General features: G+C 43.2%; 1 protein-coding gene and 1 pseudogene across 3 annotated transcripts in view; both read left to right on the top strand.

Moving 5' to 3' along the window:
• The first annotated feature begins 4468 nt into the window (after nt 1-4468).
• HLTF (helicase like transcription factor) overlaps nt 4469-23403 on the top strand; it is a 165990-nt gene continuing 147055 nt past the window's right edge. For all 3 annotated transcript variants that reach the window (XM_014455775.2, XM_023753751.1, XM_023753750.1), the window contains exons 1-2: nt 4469-4703; nt 5822-6032. In XM_014455775.2, the coding sequence (XP_014311261.1) occupies nt 4684-4703; nt 5822-6032 (231 nt within the window). In that variant the 5' untranslated portion in view covers nt 4469-4683. The remainder of the gene's footprint in view (nt 4704-5821; nt 6033-23403) is intronic.
• On the top strand, nt 14735-16918 carry LOC102428054 (annotated as a pseudogene).

Here is a 23403-nt window from a genome sequence, read left to right as displayed (position 1 = left end):
GACCGAAGGGTCCCAGGTTCAATTCCTGTCAAGGGCACGCAGGTTCCTCCCTTGGGTCAGGGCGTGTGCAGGAGGCAACCAATAGATGTGTTTCTCTCACATCAATATTTCTCTCTGTCTTTCCCTCTCTCTTCCACTCTCTCTAAAAATAAATGGAAAAATATCCTCGGGTGAGGATAAAAAACAAAACAAAACATACGTAAGGACAAAGAGAACAGAATGGCAATTAAAAAAAAGATAATGATCCAAGTAGTAAACATACCCAAGGATAAATAAATGTGTACACTGCTTTCTGGGGATGTGCAGAGTTGATGGAAGCTTAGTGCTAAATGCTGATGGCATTAGTCCTTTGTGGATTGGTCAGAATAAAAGCTTCATGCTGGGGTCCAACCCCAGCAGGTCCAGGGGTCCCCAAAGGTGTGGACGGAGTCTGCGAAGAAGGAATGGCACGGGGTCAGCGTTCAGTTGATCAGCATAGCGAGGTTCTCCCTCCAGGATCTCCAGCCAAGTTCTGTCTAGGTTCTCTTGCCAGGTTCTAGCCCGGATCTCCAGTCAGGTTCTGTCGCCAGGTTCTATCCAGGATCTCCTGCCATGTTCTGTCTAGGTTCTCCAGCCAGGTTCTATAGCCAGGTTCTGTCCAGGATCTTTTGCCATGTTCTCTCCCTAGGTTCTCTCTCTAGGTTCTTCAGCCAGGTTCTCTCGCTAAGTTCTGTTTCTAGGTTCTGTGTTTAGGTTCTGTCTCTAGGTTCTTCAGCCAGGTTCTCTCGCTAAGTTCTGTTTCTAGGTTCTGTGCCTGCCTTGTCTTCTTTGATTATTTTTTTTAAAGTGGTTCATAAATAAGATTATACCAATATTAATTTCCTGATATAATTATAATGTGATTATGAATGGTGTTAAAATAATTGGGGTAAAAAAATGATGGTACTTTTTACACGACTTTTGCAAGTTTTCTGTTAGTCTAAAATTAATTAAAAACAAAGTTGAAAAAATCTTCATAATTTCTTTACTACAATTTATATCTTTTATTTTATTATAGCAAAAAGCACTACATGTGCAATATAGAGATCATTTTACATGCATACAAGCAGAAAGAATAAAATGAAAATTCCCTAATTCAGCCGAGTAGAGGTATCTGCTATAAATATCTAGGTCTAAATTTATTGAGATGTATGTGTATATGGATATATAGTATGTATTAATTTCAATCAGTGATTCCATTTGCAAAGATAGAACTTTATATTAGTTGAACTTAATTTGTCTTAAACCTTTAATTTGCCTAAGGAGAGGAAACTTAATATAGCCACTTCCAGGTACTTCAGTCCTTTTAAGATTTCAAGTCAAATTCAGTCTCCTTTTTCTTACCCTTTAGGGGGCTTCTTTTCAACTTTGTGGCACCAGCCTCCTTGCTTCTGTTCACTAGAACCATGAACTATTGAAAGCCTCCAGCCTTCACAGGGCTGCAGGCTCACGGGGACTTTTTTAGGATTTTGAAAGGCTACCCTTGGATCCCTTAACAGGGCCATCTCATTAGCCTTTACTCCTTTACTGCCCTAACACATTTCTGGTCTCTGGGGCTCTCTTTCTAAGATCTGCAGAATTTTGAGGCTACTCTCTGAAAAATGAGACACAGCTTCCTTTTCTTATGGGATCTCCAGAAACTTTGTTAGACTGTCTATCATACCTCCTTTGTGACTGACTGACTCTTGGCTCAAAGTATTGGCATTCCAGACCCTATCCATAAGACCCACTTACAGATGTACTCTGTGAAAATTCTCCTTCCAACTTTGTCTCTATCTCCTTTGGAGTGAGGAAAGCAAACAAACAAACAAGCTTTTATAGTATCACATAGTCTCCCAGAATCTATTAGTTATGACAAAAACATAGAGGTTTTTGTATTGAAGGCAGACTCTTAGAAATACAGATTCTTAAAGTTTTTTGCTTTTTTGATTGATTGATTTTTGCCAAGGTCTTCAAAATTCTATTTTGTTAACAAATTATAAAAGAACTCTTTTTGAGACAACTGAAAATTTGATTATGAACTAGTTATTAGAAGATACCAAGGATTGATTTATTAATCTTGTTGGGTTTGAAAATGGCCTTGTGGTTACATATGAAAATATAATTTTTAGAGAAGTTAGTGAAGACCATTTTAGGCAGAGTGGGTTGGGAAGTGACAGGAATGGGAGGTAGGGGACATATTATAAAGAGCCACACATACAATTCTTTGATTTCATGCTCACAGCATCAAGCAGGGAGTGACATGATTAATTTGCAAAAAGTGGGGGAGTATGAGAAAAAATGTTTGAGACTGGGAGGTGGGTGGCTTGAAGATTTTTATTCCTTCCCCACCATCAGCACCCACATTGAAATCCACTAGTAAACTCTGTTGGTTCTCTAAATTTCATCACCTCCCCATTCCAAACCACCATCATCTCTTATTTGGATACAATTGTTTCCTAATTATCAACTAACCAGTCTTTCTGCCTTCGTTCCTGTTCCCATAATACATTCTCCAGAGCTGCCAGAGTGACTTTTTAAAGCTAATTCAGATTGTCATTGCCCTGCTTAAAACATTCAATGGCTTTCTACTGCATTTAAAATGAAATACAAACTCTACCATAGACCATGAATTTCTATGTAATCTGACCATTATCTTCCTCACCATCCTCTTGGTGCCATTCTCCACCTTACACAACAATCCAACACAGGTCACTCTATAGTTTCCATTCTTTTTTTCAGTTACAAATGTTCATTTTGCTGAATACATAATCTACTGATGTGATAGTTCTATTGTAACATTTTAACCAAACTAGTACAAACTGAACTTCATTTATAAATAAAAAAGAATGATTAAAGGAAAAAGTGTTCAAGTTCAGCAGCTAGATCTGAGATATAAAATAGTGACCAGATGGACAAAAATGTCGACATTAAATAGTACATTTTTATGTCATTCAATCTGGGTTCTTTAATGATGGGACAGTCATTACACATAGGTCTCAAGTTTTGTAGTTTTACATTTGGAATTTTATGTTTTAGTCTAATGAACATGGCTTCTTCATTAACTTTACACACAGAACATTTCCAATCAGGGCATTTTCTGGCATATTTTTCAAGAACTTAGAGCCAAAAAATTGAACTATATTGCCATTTGCCTCATAATACTTCCAGAAGAAAGTAATGAAAATAATTTGAAATGCCACTGTCTTCATCTTCCTACTGTTTAGTAAAATGAAGTAATAAATTGCTGCAAATTTGATTTCTCATTCCATTGCTGGTTCATGTTTACAGATCGTGGTAGTTTAAGATAATGAACAATGCCTCTTGAAAAACTGTTTCATAGACCACCTCTCACGCTCTGCTGAGGGAAGTGTAAAATGTATCACTCTATGAGGGGCAAGTGTCAATATTGATCCACATTCACAAATGCATTTCCTCTTTGATCCTGCAATTCTGACAGTTACCTGGAGCCCTCGAGCAGGTCAAGCTGCCAGCCCGGTGCTGCTGCCGCACCAGGTAAAAGGCCTGCTGACTCAGTGCCCCCCAAGCCCACAGTTCTCTGAGACTAGTCAGACTCTCAGAGGCCGGCAGCCGGGGAAAACACGCTTCCTCGGGGCTTGCCAGGGCAGCCTCCACCCTCACGGGCAACTGATCGCTAGCCCATCACTTTCAGCAATCACCGCATTTTATGGTTTTCCTCTACTGGAAATGAAAATATTCCTTAAAAAAAAAAAAAGAGATGGAGGGGGTACTCCGTAAATCCAAACTCCAGCGAAGCTCTTCTGAACTGAGTGTGTCTCAAAGTTTAGCCCACGGGTTTAAAATGAGTATTTTGAAGGCAACTACACAGGGTTAACCGCAGGAAGTGAAATTATCTGGCTGGTACCCCCACCGCTCATAAATCGCCGAGTTTATTCAGGGGAAAACCCTATTATAGACCAGAGGCCCGATGCAGGCAACTCCTGCGAGAGCAGGCCTTCCTTCCCCCGCTGCCAGCACTGGCTTCCCTCTGGCACCCGACCCGGGCTTCCCTCCGGCCGCCGGCAGGCACCCCGACGGGCTTCCCTCGCAGCCCCGGCTTCGTTGGGAAGGACGTCCGGTCTAATCACCATATTACGCCTGAGTTACTATAGATAATATGCTGAGGAAGTTAGAAGCAGGATGAGGCGAGGCCTGAGGAATGGGGCTGAGGCTTAGGACTTGGGGAACACAGCGAAAAGGAGCGTGGTCTCCCTCTGTTTCAGGCAGGGAGTCCAGAGAACCGCGGGCACCGCACTCGGACAGGTGGGGTTGCTGGACTTTCCCGCGCACCCGCCTCGGGTTGGGAAGAACCCGGATGAACTCCCCCTGAAGCCGGGACCCCGCCCACGGCCTTTGAATCCGTGAGCTGGGCGGAGTTGCCCTCCCTTCCGTACTGATTGGTTCGCCTTCGTAGGCCCCGCCTCGTGATTGAGTGTTCCCAGTGCCAGTCACAAAGCCTCGGCGGTTTCCCAGGTTGTTGTTGGGAGGAGACGGCTCGACGTCTGAGCAGACTCGCGGCAACTTAGCTCTCCGCAGAGCGCCCTTCCTCGGGCGCTCGGGAAGTGTGGGCGGCTTCTGGCTGCAGGCCCCGCAAAGAGGTGTATCCAGGCGGCTCGAGAACGACCGCGGGCGCCCAAGCGTCACCTTCGTCACCTACCCTGCGCCATGTCCTGGATGTTCAAGAGGTGAAGGGATGGAGGGAGTGGGACGCAGGGAGGTAACGGCCTGGTGGTGTCCCCAAATGAACCTGACCTTCCCCGCGTTCCTTTCGCGGTTCCCTCGCGATTTGGGCGCATGTATTCGTTTTGCTGGTGGCTCATATATCTTCGGGAGAAGTAAACGCGTAATCTTGGTTGGTGAGGGGAGGCTCCTCAGGCGAGTCTGGTGCCAGGGCCTTGGAAAAATCTGCGTCCAGGGCTGTGGGGAGTGGGAGGGGTCTGGGGCTCAAAGCTCCAATCCTTAGCGGGGATCTCTACTGTGCTTTATTCAGCGAAACACCCATTAGCAACCCACTGTGCATTAGGCATTGTGCTCGGAATAAAGGGCCAAGTAGGACAGCCCTTGACCCTAAGTAGCTCACAGTTTATGTGCATACACTGACGTGCAAATATATATTTGCAGAGGAGCCAAAAGAGGTTTGCACGACCTGCAAGGAAAACGCAGGGGAAGTACCTTCCATCTGGTCTTAGGAGAGTGGAAACATCCTGGAAGCCCCCCAGCTGACTTCCCCCTTACTTTTCAGTATCCAAATTGGTTTACATTCGCGTTCCTGAAACAGTTATTTATAAGGAGATTACAGTTCCCCTTAAACCAACGAGAGTGGGAGGCTTTGGGTCAGTCATCCTCTGATGTTGGCATGGTTTGAATACCTGAATAAGATAAGGAAGGAATTAAAGTAATGGATGCTGAATGTGTTATCTGTAATTATGTAAACTGCTTCACATATAATAATAGTTCCATATTTGCAAGTCTCTTCTAGCTCAATCTCCATTGAAATTTTGGCATATAAAGTTACAGACATCACATACATTTCAATTTAAATAGATAATCACTAGGAAAAAGATTTGTGAACCCTTATTGGGTTTTTCATTTTGAATATCTGTGGGTAGAAGAAACCTCCCCCACTCACTCAAATCCTGCTTTAACTAGAGTAACACTTTCTTAATCTTATACAGAAGTTCCCACATAAGAATTAATTTGTTGAAATAAAGTGTGAGAAAACAATTGGCCTATGAATATGGTATGGTCTTTGAAAAATACTTGATTTAAATTTTTTCCCCTGCCTTTTTTTTTTTTTAAATAGAGATCCTGTTTGGAAGTACTTGCAGACTGTCCAATATGGCGGAGTCCATGGAAATTTTTCACGCCTCTCATATCCAACTTTCTTTCCCCGTTTTGAATTCCAAGATATTATCCCTCCAGACGACTTCCTAACTAGTGATGAAGAGTTAGATTCAGTTTTATTTGGAACTTTGAGAGGCCATGTTGTTGGACTACGCTATTACACCGGAGTAGTGAGTATAACTTTAGACGTTAAGTTAAAATGTGATGTATTACCCTGACTGGTTTGGCTCAGTGGATAGAGCATCGGCCTGCGGGCTGGGGGGTCCCGGGTTGATTCCGGTCAAGGGCATGTACCTTGGTTGCGGGCATATCCCCAGTGGGGGGTTGCAGGAGGCAGCTGATCAATGTTTCTAACTCTCTATCCCTCTTCCTTCCTCACTGTAAAAAAATCAATAAAATATATTTTAAAAAAATGTGATGTATTTATGGTATTAACCTAGAAAATAAAAATTACATGGTGATATGTGCATTTAATTTTTTTTTACTATATATTTTTATTGATTTCAGAGAGGAAGGGAGAGGGAGAGAGAGACTGCCCCCTACTGGGGATCTGGCCCACAACCACAGCATGTGCCCTTGACCGAAATCAAACTGAAGAACCTTCAGTCCCCAGGCCGATGCTCTGTCCACTGAACCAAACCAGCTAGGGCTAATTTTGTTTTTACTTTAAATAATTGAAATATATATGGTCAAGAGTTAAATATCTAATGACTAATATTCCTTTACATTTATATCATACTAGTAATATACAAAGCACTTTTTTCTGTATGGTCTCATTTGATGGCTACATTGACTCTGAGGTATATAGGGCATCTATTATCTCCTTTCTGTAACTGAAGAACTGAAGCTCAGGAGGGTTACATGATTTGCCCAAAGGCACAGAAACTGTAATGTACATTTATAAAATGACTTCTAAGTCAGTCCATTGCTTTCTCTTCTTTTGCCCCTCAGCACATTTCTACACTTTAATTTAAAAAACAATATATGGTTTTATTAATTTCAGAGAATGGAAGGGATAGAAACATCAATGATGAGAGAGAATCATTGATTGGCTGTCTCCTGCTTGCCCCTTCTGGGGATTGAGTCTGCGACGTGAGCATGTGCCTTGACTGACTAGGAATCCATCTGTGACCTCATGGGACGCTGCTCAACCACTGAGCCACACTGGTTGGGCTACATTTAATTTAGGAAGATAACCCTTATTAGATAGGGGAATTGTTTATTTTTAGGTGGTTTTTTTTGTTGTTTTTTTTGTTGCAAAAACTATTTATTAAATAAACACCCATGTGGACTTGATGATTTGCTGGGCACTATTTATTTATTAAAAATATATTTTTTCTTTATTAATTAAGGTATTACATATGTGTCCTTATCGCCCCATTGCCGCCCCACTCCCCACTCATGCCCTCAACCCCCTGTTGTCTGTGTCCATTGGTTAGGCTTATATGCATGCATACAAGTCCTTTGGTTGATCTCTCCCCCTTACCCCCACCCTCCCCTACCTTCCCTTTGAGGTTTGACGGTCTGATTGATGCTTCTCTGTCTCTGGATCTGTTTTTGTTCATCAGTTTATGTTCATTATATTCCACAAACAAGTGACATCATGTGATATTTTATCTTTCTCTGACTGGCTTATTTCGCTTAGCATAATGCTCTCCAGTTTCATCCATGCTGTTGCAAATGGTAAGAATTCCTTCTTTTTTTACCCCAGCATAGTATTCCATTGTGTAGATGTACCACAGTTTTTTAATCCACTCATCTGCTGATGGACACTTAGGCTGTTTCCAAATCTTAGCTATGGTGAATTGTGTCGCTATGTACATAGAGGTGCATATATCCTTTCTGATTGGTGTTTCTAGTTTCTTGGGATATATTCCTAGAAGTGGGATCACTGGGTCAAATGGGAGTTCCATTTTTAGTTTTATGAGGAAACCCCATACTGTTCTCCACAGTGGCTGCACCAGTCTGCATTTTCACCAGCAGTCACGAGGATTCCTTTTTCTCCACATCCTCGCCAGCACTTGTCATTTGTTGATTTGTTGATGACAGCAATTCTGACAGGTGTGAGATGGTACCTCATTGTCATTTTGATTTGCATCTCTCGGATGATTAGTGACTTTGAGCATGTTTTCATATGTCTCTTGGCCTTCCATATGTCTTCTTTCGAAAAGTACCTATTTAGGTCTGTGGCCCATTTTTTGATTGGGTTGTTTATCTTCCTTTTGTTAAGTTGTAAATGTTGGAGATTAAGGCCTTATCAGTGATAACATTTGCAAATATGTTCTCCCATGCAGTGGGCTTTCTTGTTGTTTTGTTGATGGTTTCTTTTGCTGTGCAGAAGCTTTTTATTTTGATGTAGTCCCATTTGTGTATTTTCTCTTTAGTTTCCATTGCCCTAGGACAGGGGTCCTCAAACTACGGGCCACATGCAAATACAAATATTGTATTTGTTCCCGTTTTGTTTTTTTACTTCAAAATAAGATATGTGCAGTGTGCATAGGAATTTGTTCATAGCTTTTTTTAAAAATAGTTCGGCCCTCAAACGGTCTGAGGGACAGTGAACTGAACCCCTGTTTAAAAAGTTTGAGGACCCCTGCCCTAGGAGCTGTATCAGTGAAGAAATTGCTTCGACATATGTCTGAGATTTTGCTGCCTGTGGATTCCTCTAGTATTTTTATGGTTTCCTGTCTTATGTTTAAGTCCTTTATCCATTTTGTGTTTATTTTTGTGTATGGTGTAAGTTGGTGATCTAGTTTCTTTCTCTTTTTTTTTTGCATGTATCTGTCCAATTTTCCCAATACCATTTATTGAAGAGACTGTCTTGACACCATTGTATGTTCATGCCTCCTTTGTCAAATATTAATTGAGCATAGTGGTTTGGGTCAATTTCTGGGTTCTCTATTCTATTCCATTGATCTATATGTTTGTTCTTGTGCCAGTACCAGGCTGTTTTGAGAACAGTGGCTTTGTAATACAGCTTGATATCTGGTATTGAGATCCCACCTACTTTGATCTTCTTTCTCAGGATTGCTACAGCTATTCGGGGTCTTTTTTTTTTTTTTAATTCCAGATGAATTTTTGGAGAGTTCGTTCTAGATCTGTAAAATATGCCATTGGTATTTTAATGGGTAGTGCATTGAATGTATAGATTGCTTTGGGTAGTATGGACATTTTAATGATGTTGATTCTACCAATCCATGAACATGGTATGTTCTTATATCTGTTTATGTCCTATCTCTTTTTTCAGTGTCCTGTAGTTTTCGAAGTACAGGTCTTTTACCTCCTTAGTTAAGTTTATTCCTAGGTATCTTAATTTTTTTGGTGTGATGGTAAATGGGATTACTTTTTTAGTATCTCTTTCTGTCAGTTCACTATTGGTGTATAGAAATGCCATACATTCCATGGCGTTAATTTTGTATCCTGCTACATTGCCAAATTCATATATTAAGTCTAATAATTTTTTGATGTAGTCTTTAGGGTTTTCTATGTACAGTATCATGCCATCTGCGAATAAGGATAGTTTTACTTCTTCTTTTCCAATCTGGATGCCTTTTATTTCTTCTTCTTGTCTAATTGCAATGGCTAGTACTTCCAGTACTATGTCGAACAGGAGTGGTGGGAGTGGGCATCCCTGTCTTGTTCCTGTTCTTAGGGGAAATGGTTTTAATTTTTGTCCATTGAGTATGATGTTGGCTGTGGGTTTGTCATATATGGCTTTTATTATGTTAAGGTATAATCCTTCTATTCCCACCTTGCTGAGAGTTTTTATCAAGAAAGGGTGTTGGATTTTGTCAAATGCCTTTTCTGCATCAATTGATTTGACTATGTGGTTTTTATCTCTCAATTTGTTTTGTGATGTATCACGTTTTTGCGGATATTGTACCATCCTTGCATCCCTGGGATAAATCCTACCTGGTGATGGTGCATTGTCTTTTTGATGTACTGCTGGATCCGATTTGTTAGAATTTTGTTGAAGATTTTGGCATCTATGTTCATGAGGGATATTGGCCTGTAATTCTCTTTCATTGTGTTGTCTTCATCTGGTTTCGGTATGAGGGTGATGCTGGCTTCATAGAATGAGCTTGGAAGTGTTCCTTCCTCTTGAATTTTTTGGAATAGTCTGCGGAGGATAGGATTTAGTTCTTCCTTGAATGTTTGGTAAAACTCCCCTGTGAAGCTGTCTGGCCCCGGGCTTTTGTTTGCTGGAAGCTTTTTGATGACTGCTTCAATTTCTTCCATAGTTATCGTCCTGTTGAGATTTTTAGATTCTTTCTGATTGAGTTTTGAAAGGTTGTGTTTTTCTAGTAATATGTCCATTTCCTCCATGTTGTCTAGTTTGTTAGAATAGAGTTGTTCATAGTATTTTTTAACAATCATTTGTATTTCTGTGGGGTCTGTTGTTATTTCACCTCTTTCATTTCTGATTTTATTTATTTGGGTCCTCTCTCTTTGTTTCTTTATGAGTCTGGCTAATGGTTCATCAGTCTTGTTTATCTTTTAAAGAACCAACTCTTGGTTTCATTGATTTTTTTTTTTTTGTATTTTTTTTTATCATCTGTGTCAGTTATTTCTGCTCTAATTTTTATTATTTTCTTCCTTCTACTTACTCTGGGCTTTTCTTGTTGTTCTCTTCCTAATTCTTTATGTTGTAGGGTTAAATAGTTTATTATTAATTTTTCTTTTCTTTTTTTTTTTTTGAGGTAGGCCTGTAGTGCTATGAACTTACCTTTTAGTACTGTTTTTTTCTGTGTTCCAAAGATATTGGGTTGTTCTGTGTTCATTTTCATTAGTTTCCAGTAAGTTCTTGATTTTTTTCTTGATCTCATTGGTAACCCATTCATTGTTTAATAACATGCTATTTAGCCTCCATGTGTTTGAATATTTTTGAGCGTTTTTACTGTATTTGATTTCTAATTTCATTTTACTGTGATTTGAGAACATGCTTGAAATGATGTTAATCTTCTTGAACTTGTAGAGATTTGTTTTGTGTCCTAACATGTGCTCTATCTTTGAGAATGAGCCATGTGAACTTGAGAAGAATGTATATTCTACTGCTTTCGGGTAAAATGTTCTATAAATGTCAATTAAATCCATCTGATCCAGTGTTTCATTTAGAGCAGTGGTTCTCAACTTTGGCTGCACATTAGAATCAGCTGGGAATCTTTTTAAAATCCTGATTTCTGGGCCTCATCCTCCGGAAATTCTGTTTCTTTGTTACTAATATTGTGGCCTCACCCCCTAACAAAGAAACACAATTTCCGGAGAATAAGGCCCAGAAATCAGGATTTTAAAAAGATTCCCAGGTGATTCTAACATGCAGCCAAGGTTGAGAACCACTGATTTAGAGGCTCTGTTTCCTTGTTAATTTTTTGTCTGGTGAAGTCAGTGGGGTGTTAAAGTCCCCAACTATGACTGTTTTGTTGTTGATCTTTCCCTTAAAGTCCTCTAGAAGTTTTTTTTTATATATTTAGGTGTTGCTATATTGTGTGCATATATGTTAACCAGGGTTATATCCTCTTGTTGAATTGATCCCTTTAGTATTATGTAAACTAAAATGTACCTAAGGAAAATAGGATACCAGAATATAAAAAGATTATTTAATAAACAAAGAATAATAATAATCATAAAAAAGTCCAAGAGAGATTGCTTAAAAAGATGAAACAAATATCAAGGCTAATCAATAAAAAAGAATAGACACAAATATATAACATGAAAAATGAAAACAGAAATATGACCATCAGCATAGTTCAAATATTTTTAAGTAAAATATTAATTTGAAAATCAAGTCTAAAGAAAATGGATATTTTTCTTAAATGTATACAATGCTTCCCCAGGCAGTTGGCTCAGTAGTTTGGAGCTGATCTCATACACGAAAATGATTCTGGGTTTGATTCCCAGTCAGGGCATATGTAACTATGGTTTGGGTTTAATCCCCACTCAAGGTGTGTACAAGAGGAATCAATCAATGTCTCTCAGTCACATTGATATTTGTTTCTCTCTCTCCCTTCCTCTTTCTCTAAAATCAATAGAAACATATCCTCAGGTAAGGATTAAATGTTTGTGTGTGTGTCTGTGTGTGTGTGTATGTGTGTGTGTGAATTTTAACAATTTATACATATATGTGTGTATATATAAACTGAGTGGCCAGATTATTATGACCACCCCATCAGTACTTCCTTGGGCCACCTTTTGCCTTGAATACTGCAGCAATTCTTCTTGGCATTGACTCCATGAGATGTTGAAAGGTGATGCGAGGAATCTGACACCATGCCTGATGAATAGCACTGTCCAGTTCTGTGAGATTTGATGGTTGTGGAACCAGCTGCCTGATGGCTCTTTTAACTTTGTCCCATATAATGCTCAATTGGATTGAGATCTGGTGATTGTGTGGGCCACCTTAGCAAGGTAAAGTCTCCCTCATGTTCTTGAAATCATTCCACAATACGAGCACCGTGGCATGGCTCATTGTCTTGTTGGAAGAAGCCATCTCCATTGGGATACACCATCAACATGATAGGATGAACTTGATCGGAAACGATACTTAGGTATGTTGTACTATTCAGACGTTGTTCCACATGAATTAAAGGGCCCAAATCATGCCAGGAAAACATGCTCCAAACCATAACACTGCTCCCACCAGCTTGAAGAGTTGTACTCATGCATGTGGGGTGCATGCTTTCATGCTGTTTCCGCCCAATTCTCACTCTGCCATCTGCATGATGCAACTGGAAATGTGATTCATCGGACCACATGACTTTTTTCCAATGTTTGACTGTCCAATCCTTGTGTTCCTGTGCGAATTGGAGACATTTTATCTTGGTAACTGCAGACAGCAAAGGTGTTTGAACAGGCCTTTGGCTTCCATATCCCATACAATGCAGTGTATGGCTAATTTGCCTACAAACGTCAGGTGGTCATAATAATCTGGCCACTCATGGTCAAATATATCCCATGTTCAAAGGCTGTTAAATCGCGTTGTTTACCCATATTTTCAGAAAAATCACTCCTGTCATGGTAAACAACCTGCTTCCCTATTTATAATGGTCTGGCTCTCTAGCAACTTCAGCGCGAAATTATAGCTAATTTGCCTACAAACATCAGGTGGTCATAATAATCTGGCCACTCAGTGTATATATGTATAAGTTGCCAAAATCAACTCAATAGCCTGGTCGATGTGGCTCAGTGGTTGAGTGTCAACCTATAAACTCAGAGGTCATGGTTAGATTCCCGGTCAGTGCACATGCCTGGGTTCAGGGCTCCATCCCAAGTAAGGGATATGAGGGAGGCAGCCAATCAATGATTTTCTCTCATCAATAATGTTTCTCTCTTTCCATCTCCCTGTCATAAACAAATAAAATTATATTTTCAAAAAAATTGACTCAATAAATATCTGAATTATACTGAGTTTGAATAAAGACAGTCTTATTCAGGTATGATTCAATGTATATGAAGCTCTAGAACAGCTCCAACCCATGAGCTATATACGGCCCACAAAATCATTTGGTCTGGCCCTGCCAGGGCATTAAGGGTAAATTAATTAAATGTTTGACAAAATATAGCAGGCTAATTTTTATTTTTTTATTTTATTATTATTTTTTTTAATAATTTTTTTTTAATATTTTTATTGATTTTTTACAGAGAGGAAGGGAGAGGGATAGAGAGTTAGAAACATTGATGAGAGAGAAACATCGATCAGCTGCCTCCTGCACGTCCCTTACTGGGGATGTGCCCGCAACCAAGGTATATGCCCTTGACCGGAATCGAACCTGGGACCCTTCAGTCCGCAGGCCGATGCTCTATCCACCGAGCTAAACCGGTCTTGGCAGCAGGCTAATTTTTAACTTGATAATTCTGTATGGTCTGAGAATGATGTTATAAATATCCAAATAGTCCTTGGCAGAAAAAAGGCTCCCCAACCCTGCTCTATTACAATCTAATCCAGTTGTTCTCAACCTTCTGGCCCTTTAAATACAGTTCCTCATGTTGTGACCCAACCATAAAATTATTTTCATTGCTACTTCATAACTGTGATGTTGCTAATGTTATGAATTGTAATGTAAATATCTGATATGCAGGATGGTCTTAGGCGACCCCTGTGAAAGGGTCGTTCAACCGCCAAAGGGGTCGAGACCCACAGGTTGAGAACCGCTGATCTAATTTATAGTGATAGCAATCAGATTGGTGGTTGTGGGCAGGTGCAGGGAGGAGAAATAACCTCAACAAGATATAAGAGAATTTTCAATTAAAAAAAATTTAAATTTGCCCAACCTGTGTGGCTCAGTGGTTCAATCTTGACCTATGAACCAGGAGGTCACAGTTTGATTCCTGGTCAGATTTCTGGTCAGGACACATGCCTAGGTTTCGGGCTCGATCCCCAGTAGGGGTCATGCCAGGAGGCAGCCAATCAATGATTCACTCTCATCACTAATGTTTCTTTTGTGCTCTCCTTCTCCCTTCCTCTCTAAAATCAATAAAAAAATTTTAAAAATTAAGTTTATTGGGATGATGTTGATTAATAGGATCATATAGGTTTTAAGTATACGTTTCTATGATATAAGATCTGTATATTACACTGTCTCCCAAAGTCAGTCATCTTCTGTTATTATATATTAAGCTTTTTTAGTCCCCCTCCACTCTTCCCCCTTCCTCTGGCTACCACTGACTTATTTCACTTAGCATAAAATTCTCAAGGTCCATCCATGTTGTCACAAATGGCAGTATTTCGTTTTTTCTTATGGCAGTATTCAATTGTGTATATGTACCTCATCTTCTTTCTTCAATCCTCTATCAAAGGACACTTTGGTTGTCTCCATGTCTGGGCCACCATGAATAATGCTGCAATGAACATAGGGGAACATTTATCTTTGCGAATATGTTTTCAGATAGCCAGGAGAGGGTTTGCTGGGTCACATGGTAACTTTATGTTCTTAATATTTGGAGGAACTTTCATACTATTCTCCATAGTGGCTATACAGCTGTACCAGTCTACATTCCTACTAGCAGTGAATGAGGGTTTTTTTTCCCCACAACCTCTCCAACACTTGTCATTACCTACCTTGTTGATAATAGCCATTCTCACAAGTGTGAGGTGGTATCTCATTGCAGTTTTGATTTGCATTTCCATATTTGCTAGTTAGGGAAGGTTGAACAACTTTTCAGATGCCTGTTGGCTATTTGTGTGTCTTCTTGGAAGAGGTGTCTGTCTGTTCAGGTCCTCTGCCCATTTTTTAATTGGATTGTTTATTTGTTTAGTGTTGAGGTTTATGAGTTCTTTATATATTTTGGATATTAAACCTTTGTCAGAGCTGTTGTTTGCAGATATCTCCCATTCATTCAGCTGCCTCTTTGTTTCGTTGTTTGTTTCTTTTGCTGTGCAGAAGCTGTTAGTTTGATATAGTCCCATTCATTTGTTTTTGCTCTTACTTCTCTTGTCTTTGGAATCAATTTCATAAAATGTTCTCTAAGTTCCATAAGATTAGTACCTATGATTTCTTCTTTGTAATTTATTGTTTTAGATCCTACATTTAGGTTTTTGTTTAATTTTGAATTAATTTTTGTAAATGGGGACAAACTGTAATCTCATCTCATACTTTTCAAGTGGCTTTCCAATTTTCTTAGCACCATTTATTGAAGAGGCTTTCCTTTTCTCCATTGTCTGTTTCTGGTTCCTTTGTTGAAAGTTATTTGCCCATATACATGTGATTTTATATCTCAGCTTTCTGTGTGTCTTTTTCCTTCTGTACCATACTGTTTGATTATTGTAGTTTTGTAGTATAATTTGAATTCAGGTAGTATGATACCTCTGGCTTCGTTCTTTTTTCTCAGATTGCTTTAGCTATTTGGGGTCTTTTGTGGTTCCATACAAATCTGATGTTTTTTTGTTCTATTTCTTTAAAAATGACATTGGGCCCTTTCCCCTGGCTGGCAGCACAGAGGCTGCACGATGCTTGGAGTTAGTGTAAAAGACATTGAAGAATGGACCTTGAAAGAACTGACTCCTTTCATCCCCTTGCCCTCTACCTGAACCTTAGGCATTCCTTTTTATTCCCATAAATTTTGTTAGGACTGCCTCTCAGGCACAGATGGTCCATTGACCTGTTAATTCCAGGATATAACTAAACCAGATAAGTAACTATGCTATTTCTAGCTTCTGCAAATATGCTTGCTTGAATAATGGGAAAGTGAAGGGGGGTGGGGGTGGGGGTGGGGGTGGGGGGCTGGAAATTTGGGCCTGTGACGGAAATCTGCTGTACGTTCTTATCAGTCTATGGTCTGGTCACTGCTCCCTCTTAAATCATCTATCTTGCAGGACCTGTTTGCTTAAGCATTGTTACTACCTTGGGAAGGCCATAAACTATGACGCTCCCAGACGGAATTGTCAGGGCTGGCGCCAGGCCAGGCCTTGAAATTGGGTCTCACGACACCAATCCTAGAGTTTTTTTTCTCTTTTTGCCTTTATAAGCTTACCACTAATTTCATTTCGGGACTGCGAGGTTTGGAGTGGCGATAGCCCTTCGCGGTCGCCGTGGTCTTTGAAATAAAAGTTCCAAAATTCGACCCTTTGGTTGTGGCGTTTTCTATTGGACTCGCTGAATTCCAATATAACAATGTGAAGCAGCATAAGTTCGTCAGAGCTTTGGCAGCCTTCCTCAAAAAGTCCGGGAAGCTGAAAGTCCCTGAATGTGGGTGGACACTGTCAAGCTGGCCAAGCATAAAGAGGTTGCTCCCTACAATGAGAATTGGTTCTACACACAAGCTGCTTCCACAGCACGGCATCTGTACTTTCGGGGAGGTGCTGGGGTTGGCTCCATGACCAAGATTTGTGGAGGATGACAGAGAAATTGTGTCATGCCCAGCCACTTTAGCAGAGGCTCTAAGAGCGTGGCTCACAGGGTCCTCCAAGCCCTGGAGGGGCTGAAAATGGTGGAAAAGGATCAGGATGGGGGCCACAAATTGACACCCCAGGGACAGAGAGATCTGGACAGAATTGCAGGGCAAGTGGCAGCTGCCAACATGAAGCATTAGAACAAATGCTGGGTTAATAAATTGCCTCATTCGTAAAAAAAAAAAAAAAAAAAAGACATTGGGATATTGATAGAGGTGGCATTAAATCTGTGTATTGGTTTAGGTCGTATGGCCATTTTAACTATGATGATTCTTCCAATCCATGAACATGGAATATTTTTCAGTTTTGTTGTGTCTTTCTCAATCTCTTTTAATAAAGCTTCGTAGTTTCAGGATATAGGTGTTATACTCAGATTTCAGGATCCCCAAGAGACCACACCAGGGAGCCAGCCGAGTCCGATGCAAAAGCAGAGAGTCTTTTATTCAAACCCGGGCTTGGCTCCCCTACCCTCCTTACTGACACAGCAGCAAGTGGCAGAGAGAGGACCAGCCCTGTGGGGAGAGAGGTTTTATAGTAAGGGGAGGAGAGAGGACTGTGGGCCCTGCCGATTGGCCAGGTGCAAGTCGGTATCTCGTTACACAGGATGTGGTCATATCTATGGTGCACACTTCCCTTGATTGTCATTGGTTAGTTTAAAGAAATCCTGGGTGTGGCTAGCAGAGGCTTGGGCTTCTGGGAAGAAGCCTTGCCGAGCACATGGCTGCCCAAAAATGGAGGACCCAGGGTAAGATGGAGGGCGTAGTCCTCGCCCTTTCATTCCCCACTTTGTCTTGGAACTTCCGGCTCAATCATGAGACGGACTGCATTTCTATTCCACTGTTGCTAGAGGCCCGTACTGGGCACACAGAACTATAAACTGAACTATCCCTATACGCTTAACAAATGGTCCGGTGGAAGGGAAAGAAACCATTTTAGCTTTAACAACTTCTATTAAAATAGGATTTTTCTTCTTAAAATTCCTCCATGGCTATCAAAAAGCCAAATCAAGATTAATTTATCTACTGTATTTAATTTGGCCTGATGTTTGCATAAACACAACAAGAATGGTAACTGACTACCTTTGCTGGAATCTCATGGTTGAATCTTAATGTGCCCCGTAGGGCCAGGAAGCCAAGCCATCCAGCCGCCATCAGGCCTGCCTGCAGTATCTGCTGAGTTAGATGAATCCCTCACATGTAGCAACTCCACCTGAGCCCACGATCTAGGCTTTAAGGCCCATCTCAGTAGCCCTCCTACTCGTTGCGGCCCAGAGTGTGTGGGGGTTCCACAGGGACGCAGAGGCATCCTTATTGCTCCCCTTCTACTCTGACCAACCGCCAGTGATGGTAGGGCATGGGCCTGACGCTCCAACGCCAGCCATCTTCAGGGCTCCCAAGCAGGATACCAGGCTTTCTTCGTGGCATTCTTACTGGTTTTAGAGCTCAGACAGGGCTCTTTAAAACATGATACTCCAGTCAAAGTTTTCCGTTAATAAAACCACTATTAGGAACCAGTCTTATTGAATCTATGCAAAGAAATGTGTTGCCATGACTTATTTAGCATTGCCAGATTTCGGAGGAATTACATAAGGAGAAAAACATACTGATCTACTTTAAGATTTTCTGACTTTCCTTGCCAATTCCTTTTCATGGAGTTATAACAAAACAGTAACTGTTGGCATAAAACCTTCTTTCTATGCATAACCATGCCTCAGACCTTCTATTCTAAACAGGCCTTTCCCAGTTTCTGCAGTTGAGGTTTGTACTACCCCTGACATGGGCATGGTTACGCAGGCCTGCAAGATAGTATATAGGCTGCCAACCGTCAACTGTCTTTCAACAGAGACCAAAACCTGATGGGCACCCTTCCCTGCCCAGTTGGGCACCTGCCCTCTTGGCAGCTAGACACCCTTTACTTTTGGGGGTCACCCCACACAGTCCCCTTCCAGGACAGCCAACATACATTCAAACCTGCAAGAGAATTAAAGGTCAATATAACATATCAATACAATGAAACATAATATTGGCATCATGGCCGCTTCAGGCAGCCAAATCTTCTGCTACTAAAGTCTGTTCCTGACCTTCCTATGAATTTTCCTTGTCTTTTTGGAGCCATGTCCATGAAGATGCAGGCATTATCTAAGTCTATTCAATGTTACCAGCATCAGGCAGGTCGAGCACGCCGTAGCTTGAGCTTGAGCGGGTGGCGTTGATCTCGATCGACGCTCCATTTGGTGACGAAGTCTTCCCGGATCACGGATGGGTCCGCTGACCGGACGTGAGTGTGATGGACCCAGGTCGCGACGCTGTCTACCTTGAGAGCGGTGGGGGTCGTCAGCACCACAGTGTAGGGACCCTTCCAACATGGCTCGAGGGTCTCCTGGTGGTGCCTTCTGACGTAGATCCAATCTCCTGGTCTGTGCTGATGAGGAGTTGGGGTTGGGCCGGTCTCGTAGATGGCGCGGAGGCGCGGCCAAATGTCCTTGTGCGCCCTCTGGATCCCTCTCAAGGAAAGAGATAGTTCTTGATTTTCAAATTCAGCAAGAAAGTCAGCTTTAAGGTTAGGAATGATAGGGGGTGGCCTGCCAAACATGATTTCATAGGGAGTAAAGCCCAGGATGTAAGGGGAGTTCCTTACCCGGTAAAGGGCATATGGTAGGAGAGCCATCCAGTCCCCGCCAGTCTCCATGGCTAATTTGGTAAGGGTCTCTTTTAGAGTTCTGTTCATCCTTTCTACCTGACCTGAACTCTGGGGCCTATAAGCACAATGTAATTTCCAATTTGCCCCAATAGCCCTGGTTACTACCTGCGTTACCTGTGAAATAAAGGCTGGTTCATTGTCGGACCCTATCATAGCAGGAGAACCATACCTGGGTAAAGATGTCTTCCAGAAGCTTCTTGGCCACCGTCTGAGCTGTTTCATGCTTGGTTGGGTATGCCTCTACCCAGCCAGAGAAGGTGTCTATAAATACTAAAAGATATTTATAACCATACTTCCCTAGTTTAATTTCAGTGAAGTCGACCTCCCATTGTGCTCCCGGTTTGGTGCCTCTGAGCCTGGTCCCTTTTTCATTTGATCCGACCCTTGTGTTCGTAAGTTGACAGGTCTTGCAGGCAGACACAACCTGATCTATCTTGGTATTCTGCTGGTGAATCTTGATCCCGGCATGTCGGATTAAGTCTTTCATTTTCCGGGTTCCCAGGTGAGGGGATCGGTGCATATGTTCTAATACTGTGTCCCCGAGCTGGTCTGGCAGTATAAGTTCCCCTTCTGGTGTATACCACCATCCCTTTATTTCCTGGGCTCTGGGGAGCTTTCTGATACGTTGCAATTCTTCCTGGGAGTACTCGGGCTGGTCTGGTAAGACTGGGTCCCCCGGGTCTGGGAGTTGTAAGGCCATGGTAGGGACCGAGGTAAGGGCTACTGCCTTCGCAGCCTGGTCAGCCTTTTGGTTACCTCTTGCTACCGGGTCATCGGCTTTCTGGTGCCCCTGGCAGTGGATTATGGCTAACTTGGCAGGAAGCCATAAGGCCGCGAGCAGGTCAAGGATTTCCTGCTTATTTTTTATTGTCCGTCCCTCTGCTGTCAATAGCCCTCTCTCCTGGTAGATCGCCCTGTGAACATGAGATGTAGCAAATGCATAACGGCTGTCTGTGTAAATGTTAAGCCGTTTCCCAGCCCCCAGTGTCAGTGCCTTGGTGAGTGCAATGAGTTCTGCTCGCTGAGCTGACATCCCAGGGGGCAGGACTTCCGCCCACACGGTGTTCGTGTCGGTGACCACCTCCGCACCCGCGTACCTGCACCCGTTCCCCAGGAAGCTGCTTCCATCCATGAACCAGGTGGCCTCTGCATCCGGGAGGGGCCGATCGGTCAATTCCTTCCAAAGTCCACGTACCTGCTCTAGGATTCCCGCACAGTCATGTAGTGGGGCATCTAGGTCGGGGTCAGGTAGCAGGGTAGCAGGGTTGAGGGCCGCACTGGGATGGAACCGTACTCTAGGGGGGTTGAGCAGCAAGCTTTGATAGTGGGTCATGTGAGCATTGCTCATCCACCTATCAGGAGGCTGTTTTAGGACCCCCTCAATGGCATGCAGGGTCGTGATCCAGATCTCCTGTCCCAGGGTCAGTTTGTCGGCATCCTTAACTAAGAGCGCGGTTGCCGCAATGATTCTTAGGCATGGTGGCCAGCCGGTGGCTGCGGGATCCAGCTTTTTAGACAAATACGCTACCGGGCGACTCCAGGGGCCTAAAGCCTGGGTTAAAACCCCTTTTGCTACTCCTTTGCGCTCGTCTACAAAGAGGCGAAAGGGTTTCGTAATGTCTGGTAGGGCCAGGGCTGGAGCAGCCAAAAGAGCTTTCTTTATCTGATTAAAGGCAATTTCTTCTGTCTCAGTCCATTCAAAGGCCTTCCCCTCCTTGGTGGCTTCATATAGGGGCCTGGCGATCTCAGCAAAACTTGGTATCCAGAGGCGGCAATAGCCAGCTGATCCTAGGAATTCCCTCACCTCCCTCCGGGAGGTGGGAGTAGGGATTTTCAAGACTGTCTCTTTCCTAGCGTCTGACAACCGCCGCTGTCCACCCTCCGGTATGTATCCCAGGTAACTCACCCTCTCTTGGCATATCTGAGCCTTCTTCGCAGAGGCCCGGTACCCTAAGCTCCCTAGGGTGGCCAGCAGATCTTTGGTCCCTTGCTCACAATCTTTGGCGGTATCGGCAGCAATCAGGATGTCATCTACATACTGAAGGAGGGTGAGACTGGGGTGCTCTCTCCTGTACTCACCGAGGTCTTCATGCAGCGCCTCGTTGAAGATGGTGGGCGAATTCTTGAACCCTTGGGGCAATCGCGTCCAGGTTAATTGTCCACTGTAGCCTTCCTCTGGGTCATGCCATTCGAAGGCAAACAGGGGTTGTCTTTGAGGCGCTAGGGGCAGACTGAAAAAGGCATCCTTCAAGTCTAATACAGTATACCAGACTCTAAGGTGCCAGAGAGCTTAGGAGAGTGTATGGGTTAGGAACGGTTGGGTGTATATCCAGGACTCTTTTATTTACTTCCCAGAGGTCCTGGACTGGTCGATAGTCATTCGTGTGGGGCTTTCTGACTGGCAGGAGGGGGGTGTTCCAGGCAGATTGGCATGGAACCAGTACCCCTAGGCTTCACAGTCTCCAGATGTGAGGCTGGATTCCCTTCCGAGCCTCCTGGAACATAGGGTACTGTTTGACTCTTATCGGGCCTTCTCCTGGTTTTAGCTCTACCAGGGTTGGGGCCCTGTGAGCGGCCAGTCCTGCTCCCCCCGTCTCTGCCCAGGCTGTGGGGAATTCTTGCAGCCACCCGTCCATATTGTTCTCTACTGAGGGCGCCCCCTGGTGGAGGCGATATTCATCCTCCAGTCTCAGAGTCAGAACCTGGATAGGGTGGCCTTTGCCATTGGTGACCTGAGGCCCCCCTTGTCTGAAAGTTATTTGGGCTCCAATCTTGGTTAGCAAGTCCTGTCCTAATAGGGGGTAGGGGCATTCTAGTATTACCATGAAGGAATGGGATACCTGGCCCGTTCCTAGATCTACTGTTCTTCGGGTAGTCCATGAATATTGGCTCATGCCAGTTGCCTCTTGCACCCAGGATTTTTATTGGCTAGCTTCCCTGAGGTGTGCGGAGAACCGAATGTTGTGCTCCAGTGTCGACAAGGAAGTCAACAGGGGTCCCCTCCACTCTAAGAGTTACCCTGGGCTCGGGAGGGGGTCCGAACCCCGACTCCCCTAATCACTCAGTCCTTCCAGCTCCAAGACCTCCACCCGGTCGTCCTTGTTTTCCTTTTTAGGGCCTTGGTTGGGCATTCTCGGACCCAGTGCCTATCTCTTTGCAGTAAGCACACTGGATCCAATGCGAGTTCTTTTTCCGGACGGGGGGGTCCCCTTACCTCTTTCTTGGCCATCGGCAAGCTGGCGAAAGGCGGCGGGTCCCGCTCCTCAGGGGACTCCGTGGTGGTGGCTAGCAGAATCTTTGCCCAGGTTTCGGGTCTGCTTGTCACTGGCAGCCACCATGGCGCGGGCTTGCCTATCCTCAGGGGGCTCTCGGTTATTATACACCTTCTCAGCCACTTTCCAGCAAGTCCCGAAAACTCTTTTCTCCTAACCTATCTATTCTCTGCAGTTTCTTTCTAATGTCTGTGGCTGACTGGTTGATAAAACTCATGATTACAGCTGCCTTATTCTCAGGGGCTTCTGGATCCATGGGGGTATAGGTGCGATATGCCTCCATGATCCGCTCTAGAAAGGCAGCTGGAGACTCATCTCTTTCCTGCTGTAAGTTCCCTACCTTGGTCAAATTAGTTGGCTTTCTAGCAGCCATTCGGAGACCCCCCATTAGAGTCTGGCGGTAGACCAAAAGCCTCCCCTTACCTTCTGCCGTGTTGAAATCCCATTCCGGCCTAGTTAAGGGAAAAGAGACATCTATCTGGGCCTGGTTGGTGGTTGGGTTTCTGTCCACGCCTGGAACCACTTTCCGGGCCTCATTGAGGATTCTTTTCCTCTCCTCAGTTGTGAGCAGGACCTGTAAAAGCTGCTGGCAGTCGTCCCACGTGGGCTGGTGGGTGAAAAGGACAGAATCTAGCAAGTCAATAAGTCCCCGCTGGCTTCTCGGAGAACTTAGGGTTTTGTGCC

Source organism: Myotis lucifugus, unplaced genomic scaffold (genome assembly GCF_000147115.1).
Source record: "Myotis lucifugus unplaced genomic scaffold, Myoluc2.0 scaffold_50, whole genome shotgun sequence".
NCBI classification, from domain to species: domain Eukaryota; kingdom Metazoa; phylum Chordata; class Mammalia; order Chiroptera; family Vespertilionidae; genus Myotis; species Myotis lucifugus.
The sequence above is the reverse complement of the archived record's forward strand: the minus strand, read 5'-3'. Positions and strand labels throughout refer to the sequence as shown.